We start from the raw sequence: 9,683 nt of genomic DNA on the forward strand, positions 1-9,683 counted from the left end.
AAAGCGATCATTTTGTTTATAACTTTTTTAATGGCATTACTTCACGTACCCCAATAAGTTTTTATACGTGTAATGAAGGATTATTAAATTGTCTATAAGGTTCAATTTATTTCAATACGATAGCTTTATTCGTTTTCAAGATATTGAAGTAAATGTTAGTGACCCGAAACTTTTGCTCTCGAGTGTATCTAATGTTGTATAGATAATAGTACGGAACCCCTCATGCGCGAGTGAAGCTCGCAGTTGGCCGGGTTTTTTTTCATCGTTTTTCATAAGCAGTGCCGTTTAATGTAAGCTAACTTAGTTGCAAACCCCTAAATAAAACCCAAGGACTTTTGAAAATACAAACTGAAATATAGATGCACAGAAAAACCAGAAAAATAAAGACCATCACTGGAAATCGAACCCAGGTCCTCGGTAATCCGTACCGCGTGCTATACCGCTACACCACTGATGGTCAAAAATAAGACCATCACTGGGAATCGAACCCAGGTCCTCGGTAATCCGTACCGCGTGCTATACCGCTACACCACTGATGGTCAACGGTACCGACACGAATTTCCCCTATGCACCTCATATCTCAGCTTGTTTGTTTCTTATTTAGCCACTTAACCATCAGTGGTGTAGCGGTATAGCACGCGGTACGGATTACCGAGGACCTGGGTTCGATTCCCAGTGATGGTCTTATTTTTCTGGTTTTTCTGTGCATCTATATTTCAGTTTGTATTTTCAATTTAGGTTTTACGGGATGACCGTAAAAGTAAAAATTTGGAATGGAAATAAAAAATACAAAAAGATTCCAAAAAACCATAAATAAATAAAAATAAATAAATAAAATAAATAAATAAAAGTTAATGTGTGTACTCCAATAATTTTATTATTCGTGATAGACTTTTATATTTTTTAAAAACGAACAAATGTTTATTAACTGTTTTTAAAGAGAATAAAAGTACATCACGAATAATTATTGGAGTAGACACATTAACTTATATATTAAAAAGAGTTCTATCAGACCACATTTTTAATTTTCATTCAATTTTTATGGAATAATCGAGAAAAACTAACAAAAATGCAACGTTGCCAGCTCAGCAGGTATAAACGCTCTTAAAACTGTTTCCCTGAACAATTACTAAATCTGTAATTAATGTGCTTGTCTTCTAGACCATCGATTTTTTAAAACCCATGAATCTACCCAATTATCATTTTGCCGAGTGTGTAGCATTGCCACCTCCTGTGATAGTTGTCACGGGTTCTTCACAAAAAGCTCCAAAGATAGTGATATCCCTTCTTGTCACAGAGCTCAACGGAACCGTGAGTAATTCGGTTAGGGTTCCTCTGCGTTAGTGAACCTTTTGTTTTCTGCATTTGGACAAGGGAATTGCAAACAATGTGCTGTAATTAATCACAGCTTTTCTAATGGTGGATTTAATTTCACTGTTTGCTTGTCATAATACCAGGGGATGCGGATTCTTATCGCATCCGATGAACCCGATTTTTTTATTAATGTTAAATAAAAATGGTTTTAAAAAGGGCAGATATTTCTTAAAGAACAGTTATTGAAAAGACCATGTTAGCGTAGTGGTATGACCTAGTTTTTTCCGTTCTGTGGGTATGACCTATGTAATAGCCTCTCAAGCAAATATGAGATCAAATCCGTGATAATCTGAGTTTTTGAAAATAATATTATGCAGACTGAAATTTGAAATTTACCACGAGCTTTACGGTGAAGAAAAAGATCCGAGGAAATTCTGTAATAGACTAGACATCTGTTTATATGTGGGAGCTTATTCCTTAGCAGTTCTTAGCAGTATGAAGATAGTTTGGGACCCTGACAATTATATAGGAGAGTTTTTAACCCGTAAACTGTATAGTTCCAGTGTACATGCGATGAACGAATTTTAGAAGATGGAACAGCAGGCGACAGCCCCCAAGCAAATCAATGAACTGAAGCAATTACTTTTCTCAGCCGCGACCTTATGATAGGTACGTTTGTGCAAAAAATGGGTGTTCAAAAGTTAAAATATTTTGAACTTACATGGAATCCCAAATTCGCCGCGACCTTGAAACTGCAAGTGGCCACAAGGATCGACTCGACGATGTAAATATCTTTTTTCACGTAGGCCAAGGAAATGAGACCGATTGCTGCAGGGAAACAACCTGTAAACATATTAACATGCTTACAACAAGCTTTCATTTATTTTCATCGTTCAATCAGCTTAACGCATTCACTGCACCCGACGCATATACGCGTTTTCGGAACTTCACCCAGTTCCACTGTCATAATTATTCATACATCTTGAACGCACATGTGCGTCGGTGGCACTTGTGGAAGTCAGGTGGCAGTGAATGTGTTAAAGGTGAAGAAGAAGGAAGAATAAAATGAAAGATATCGTGAAGTTCTCAAAAATTATATGTGGTTTCAGCATCTAAAGCCAGCGGTTGAGATTTTGAGATTTTATCGCAATTCCTTGGAAATATCGAGATTATAAGTAGCCTATGTGTTGTTCGACATGTTCAACGATGTCAAACTAAAATTCGGTTCTGATTTCGTACACTAAAGGCCTGTTTTACCACTTGCCGACTAACTTTAAGAGTCAGATAAAAGTAATGCCGTCTTTGTTTATTTCGACAAAACAAACAGATACCCGTCACTTAAAGTTAGTCGATAAGTGGTGAAACAGCCCCTGTATCGTAAATTTAGGGGCTGTTTCACCATCCATTGATTAGTGCTAACTGACGGTTAAATGTGATGCCGTCTCCGTCTATTCGAACAAAACAAATAGAGACGCCATCACATTTAACCGTCAGTTAACACTAATCAATGGGTGGTGAAACTTCCCCTTAGTAGTTAAGATTAACGTGCTAATTACCCAAAGTTTGAGCCAGTTTCCTTGTATGGCTGACACTAAGGACCTTCTTGACGATCAGCATGTCAGTAAACCAACTGAAGAAGAAGTTGGTTAGCCACATCATGAAGAATGGAAGCGCCGTTAAGAGACCGTTCTGAAATTAGATAATGTTTTAAAAAAAATAGAGAACATGAATGAAATGAAACCGTGACGGCCTAAAGGTTGGACCTTTTATGACCTCTCAAGTTGAGGATCGTAGGGTCAACGTTCTTCGAAATTCATATGCGAAATAGCATTTCAAAGTCAAAATCAGAAAATCTTCAGTCAATTTAGGGTATAACAAGCACTTAGGAATGTCAATAAAATCTAGCACCGGTATTTGAAATGTACCAATAGCTTTAAATTACAGTGAAGGAAAATATCATGAGAGAAACTGTACAAAGTGTACTCAAACCTGCAAAATAAATCAATGGTGGTGGTTCCCAAACCACACACGGCCTGCTTGGAAACTACGACCCAAGGTTTCTTATTCTGACAATGAGAGAAAGATTATGCTCTGTAGAGGAATGAATTATAGGTCGAGATGATGATGATGATGATGAAACGGAAAGTACAACGTCACAAAAAAACGTTAATTTGTAAATTTAAATCTTCCCTCTTTTTTGAAGTCTATTAATAAAGGTTCAAGCAACAAAAAACCGAACAACTCTACAATAACAGAAAACAATAACAACAAACAACTCTACAATAACAGAAAACAATAACAACAAACAACTCACCGCCTTGATGTTGACTTTCATGACCTTATCCATAAAGGCAGGGACCTCAGTGTACAGAGTGAGCTGACCCCATGTCTGACCAATGTGGGCCAATATGATAGCCCACATGCCTTTGCAGGTTAAGAGTTTCTTCCAAGGAACTTTTAGGTGTTTCTGGAGAACATATTATTAAAATTTTAACTATTCCTTAAAAATTGATTTTGCCAGCACCACGACTGAAATTCGAAGGTCACGGAAATATCCAAAATTGTTTTTGATCTGTAGCGACGACAACATCCTTATGCTTTAAAAAAACGAAACTAACGAGTTGGCTCAACATTGTTATTTCTTTTTTAACTTTTATTCTTGAAAGATGTATCAAAGAAAAAAGAGTATTTTTTTAGATTAAATATTTTACAGTGAATTTCTGCCGTACAGTCAAGGAAACTGATTCATGAACTAGGGTGGAACCTTTGTGCTACTTATTTCATGTTGACATCCCATACATTTTCCTAAGAAATCAGAGCGAAATTGTATATGAAAAGGTTTCACCCTGGTACGCGAATCACTTTCTTCGATTATACGTCGACGCTGACCCAAAATACATTATCGTCATGATGCATGCAACCGCATTGAGAGTTAATTAAAAGTAATCACTGTAATTTTTATTGTGAATCTTAAAAAAACTGTTTCCTTTAAAATAACTATAATAAATAAATACCTTTTGTTGAGTTTGACCCAAAGCCTCTTCAATATACCGTCTTTCAGCTACAGAAATACTTCGATGCTTCGCTGGAGAATCCGCTCCAAGGAACCAGAGAACTGTTCCAGCGATACAGGCTAAGAGTCCGTAGAATCGAAAGATTCCCGGCCAGCCCAGAGAAGAAGCTGCTATGAAGCCAGTTATGGGCATGCCGAGGACCGTACCTAGAGCTTGTCCTAGAAAAATGTAAGAAATCTATTAAAAATTGGTTTGAGAAAATCAATTTTTAAATTCAAATCGTTTATTCTGTAAATAGGCCGCAATGAGCCTCTCTTCCACCTCAATCTTGTACACGTATTTTTTTGTGAACTATCAGCGCTTTCGGAAAGACTATCATTGCCAAGAAGAATGTGCCGCAAGAAACATGGTAGAAAGACTTTTTTTTCAAAATAAATTCACTTGAGCATGACAAGTTTTATTTCTTATTTATTTATTTAAATAAGAATCACAGCATATCAGTAAAAACCAAAGCACTGTGAGGCTAATATACAAAATTATTTTTTACAAGGAATTAATAAATAATTATAAGAAAAATTCAACATCAAAAAATACGTAAGGTTAAAAAAAGGTAATCAACTATTTAGGATTTTTATACTCTCATGCTACTTGACATGATCTTTATTGTTTTACCTGAATACGCAAACGCGGTGAGTCTTCCACGTTCTTCTAAAGGGGTCCATTTCCCAAATGCCGTGTGCATGCACGGTATAACACAAGCCTGAGTCAAGCCTTGCAGGATCCGGCATATCACGGCTGCTATCCAATTACCCTAAGAGAATAAAAAAAAATTAAACTAAGAAAATCTTGGATCGCTTGGAAAAAAGGTTTCCTAAAGGAGTTTGCTCCTTGTTTTCTGTATCGCTTTTTGGTGTACAATAAAAGGTTATTGTATTGTAATTGATCAACCAACGACCAACCACCACCAACGAATGAACGTTCAAACGATCGGACGTTGTCATACAATACTATTTCACTATGGCATTTGCAAAAACATTTTACAGAGGGAGACACAATTCAGTTGATTTGTTAATGACATTACTAAATCTATAAATAAAGCTAATTTGTCTAAATCTAAACATCTAAACCACACAAAAAAAAACATTCAACAACAAGTAAATTGTAAACAAAATCTAAATGGCCGTGTGTTTTGAATTGTTTGTGTAGAATTGTTTCTCATCCAACGCAAGTCAGTATCCCTATACATACTAACAAAAACAAATAACAATCAGTTACTAACAGATGATACAGAATTTGTTGATAAAGTATTGAACTCTTACATAGTAAACGGCCCAAGGCATGCAGAAGGATATGATCCCGTTGACGACCAACGCGCCAGTGAGAAGGTAGCGAGTGCCGAAGCGATGCGCGAGCGCACCGGCCGGCAACTGCAGCGTCATGTAGCCCCACGTGAACGCGGACAAAATGGCGTCTTGCTTTTTCTTGCTCCATGAGAATGATGGGTACTGGACAAGCAATAAAAAATACAAATAGATCCAAAGTTAACAAAATTAATACTATAGATACCTAAGCGCAATGAATAAACAACGTGGTCACACGAGGTAAAATTTTAAATGTGACACAAAATTAAGTGTTTCTAATTCAGATAATGCCGAAAAATGATACAGTGCATTCAGTCAATCAAAAGTAAGTCAATAATAAGTCTCATTTAATTTGAGATGTCCATACATTTACTGCGAGATAACTTCAACATAATCCTATTTTTTCCGACTCGTTTCACTTACTTAGTTAATGTATTTTTTTTTTAGATTAACTGAGCTAGACACACTAATTATGTATCACGTTTAAAACTCCACTATTACACAAGTTGTTTTTATAATTACGTTTTATAAATAAAAGGAATCATTATTTCTAATTAAAGAAGTTAGTTACTAATTATTGATGTAAATAAAATTCTGCTAAAGAATCAAATGGCATTGTATAAGTTACAATGCAGGTAATGATAAATTCTTAAACCTTAACCATAAAAATATTCCGTTATCTTATCAAATTGATCATGTTGTCAACTACTTTTTATTTAAATAAAATAGTTTGTTTAAATTAAAAGATAAGTTTGGAATAAGATCAAATGGTTAACAGCAGTCATGCAGTTTCAACAAAAGAGATAAGTATCTAAAAAAAGGTATTACAGTGAGTAGAATAATAAATACTTGGAGTACCGTTAAAATAATAATAGTGTCATTCTTACAAATAATTGAAATAAAGAAAATCAAAAAAATTACTTACGGGTTCATCAAATACAATGCCATTGAGGATGCTAACACTTCCCTCGCTGTCAATTTTGACAGTGTCGTTCTCATTAACAGCTGTAATGTTACTTTTGTCATGAAATCCATACACCATAGCAACAAGTGATACTCCCACACAAGCTCTTATGCTGTAAGCTACAGTAAAACAGAAGAACAGTATGATGGTTTGTTGATGTCTGTATCCCCACCCTGGAACATGAAAGAAAAAAAATACTACTAAATTCAAATACTATCTAGGATCTGATCTGACACCGTAAGCTTCTATTCAAACCTCAATATTCTTCCGGTCGCCTTTAATTCCAATAATCCCATTGTAAAAAACATTCCCCTATGACGAAATAAGTTTGACTTATTTACAGCTCCTAAAATCAGAACACAGATTATGATCACATTATTCTATTCAGTTTTTAATTTACGTACCTATTTTTTGCTGTCCTTCATCCAACACCATTTGAGCCACATTTTGTCCTTCTTGCTCACTTTTTTTTTCATCTAATTGAGCCATTCTGTCATTATTTTCTCTACTCACCCCACAAAGTTAATTGCGTCTAGAGTTATAATTTGCTCACAATATGATAATGTTTCATAGCATCCGGAAAATCATTTAATATACACGATTTCTTATCAACAGCAAACACTACGACGAAACAGTAGTCATTGTATAATTTTCCCAGCAAATAACTTCACTGATTTCAATGATTACAATAATTTACGATTGAGGCATTACCTACATCGCATTTTATTTCATGTACACAAAAATGTTAATGTGTTTGTTAAAGGCGACGAATTAATAACATCAAAATATAGTTAAAAATATACAAGAAACAATGTTAAAATTTGAATCGGTTGTTATATTTGCCGAAATTTCTTCTATGAATGAACTAGAACCAATGACTTTACTATTAAATAACTGTTTGCTTCTGCTTGGTTGTGGAGCAGCTAAAATAAATAATAATAAATGAATATCGCAAGTATCGACTGCATCAAATACCTTAACTCTATTATACCGCAGGTGTATACCTATCTTACGCAAACATATACAAATACTTTGTCTTCTTAATTAGGTATAGCAAGATTTTGATTCGACGATAAACATACTAAAAACGCCGTAATTTCCGGTCCACCTTAGACGAAATTGCGCAAACTTTTGTAACAAATTCTGTTTTGACATCTCTTTATCTAACAAAAAAAAATTGTAGTTCCTTTTTTAATGTAACCTTTGTTTAGTTCTTTCTTTTCTCACCTAGCTCATGTACATTACTACGTTGTGTAGCAAAAAATCAGGAATAGTGTAGTAAAATGTGATAATGAATGGGTCAAAGTACATTTACGTCTTTCATCTCCGGTCTTTAACCCATGTTTGTGTGTGGGCATCGGGAATCGCATTATTACCCATTATGATGGTGATCTTTGTTCTTGTTTCTCTACAATAAAAAATGGTTCACGATCAATAGAGGTTTGATTTTCTTTTTTAAATTAATAGCTTACTGTCAAAAATATTCCAATTTTTTTTTATTCTTCATTTCTTCAATACGATCCCAGGATCAATCGAGTTGAATGTCTTGTCATTAAATAAGGCAACAAAAGATTATGCATCAATGTTCTCATGATATTTCGATTGATCGTAGGGAACACTTTTGCACCAAATATTTGGGACTGTAGTTACCTCGTTATTAACGTCTAAAAGAATACAAAATGCGAAATATTTAATTATTGATTTAATATCCACATCTTACCTATCTTATTCTTTTTATTTAATCTTGCACATTTTCATGATTTTTATGAACATTTTTGATATTTTATTTGGCATATAGCCACTCTTCAGTGACAAAAAAAATTAATGTAACCTTATGTAAATTGATAGACCACCTCTAATTAAAAGCAAAAGTTTTTGTAGATTTCTAAACGGATTTTGATATTAGATTATACAAATTTTAGTTTTTTATAATTTATTCGATTTCTGATCATGCATTATTACTGATACGCCACCGATTCACACATAAACTAGAAATCGTTTTATTAATTAAAATTAATTAAGCGTCACATTTTTTTTATGCCATAGGTTATATTTGTATCCTTTTTTTTACTAATATTATAATTACTTTTTACAGAGTGTGCAATTGTTGTTCGAACATTTGACTCTTATTACGTCTTTATTCTACGACCAACTAATAAATGATTTTGTTATTTAACCAATACTAAAATATCAAACTATATTCAGTTAATATTTAACCTTTTAAACTTACTACATATCACCATTTTATTACTATTTTTTTTAATAAAAATAGTTTTGTTAATTGAATAGATAGAATAAATAGGACTAATAATTAAATTAAAATAAAACTATCCTTAACACACACGTAAGTACATAAAACTTATACTTAATTAAATCAAACAAGGCCCCGTGCCTTGGTGCACAAAAGGCTTGAAGTATTCCCTCGTTGAATGGTGATGGCAATTTGTTGAGAGAGATAGCTGCTAGCCCCTTAGTCTTCTGTAGTGTTTAATACGAATTACATTATAATATGGCCAGAGACCACATTCCAACGATGTTTATTTCTACACTGGATAATTAAATATCAATTAGGCTTACTTGAAAGGTGAAATATCGCTGCGACCACACCACTGCTTCACGCATTCACTGCCACCTGACTTCCACAGGTGAAAAATGTATGAATATTATTATTGACAGAGTTTACCGCATGCTCTCTACCAAAAGTCGTGATGTTTACGGTACGTCACTGCGATTCCGCACCGTCTGCGTATTTTGAGCAGCGGTGTGGAGGGCATGCGACAAAAACCGTGCGCATAGGAAGCGTCACTGCTATTCCGTACCGTCGCCGTTTTTTAACCAGCGCTATGGCTGCTCCTTAAGTATCGTGAGTTCCGTTTGACGTTACAGTCTTGACGGGATTGGCTTATTTGTTATTAAACCGACCAGAAACGTGACTCGAATTTCAAAGTTGTCAAATTAACTTCACAATACTAGCGGCAATAGACTGTCTCTGAAACTCTCACTAAAGCTAACTTCTACCTTTTGTAAAAG

The 9,683-nt window shown here is 34.6% G+C and overlaps 1 protein-coding gene across 1 annotated transcript; it reads right to left on the minus strand.

The window, feature by feature from the left end:
* Positions 1–2,035: 2,035 nt before the first annotated feature.
* Positions 2,036–7,630, minus strand: LOC141436887 (putative inorganic phosphate cotransporter; the record flags this gene model as incomplete). Its single annotated transcript, XM_074099985.1, is given in 8 exon segments — positions 2,036–2,157; positions 2,871–3,003; positions 3,629–3,781; positions 4,329–4,546; positions 5,001–5,139; positions 5,648–5,833; positions 6,615–6,826; positions 7,058–7,630. Coding segments are annotated over 8 exon segments (1,248 nt in total), but the record flags the coding sequence as incomplete, so codon positions are not given.
* Between the last annotated feature and the right edge of the window lie 2,053 nt (positions 7,631–9,683).

Source organism: Choristoneura fumiferana, chromosome 17 (genome assembly GCF_025370935.1).
Source record: "Choristoneura fumiferana chromosome 17, NRCan_CFum_1, whole genome shotgun sequence".
NCBI classification, from domain to species: Eukaryota; Metazoa; Arthropoda; class Insecta; order Lepidoptera; family Tortricidae; genus Choristoneura; species Choristoneura fumiferana.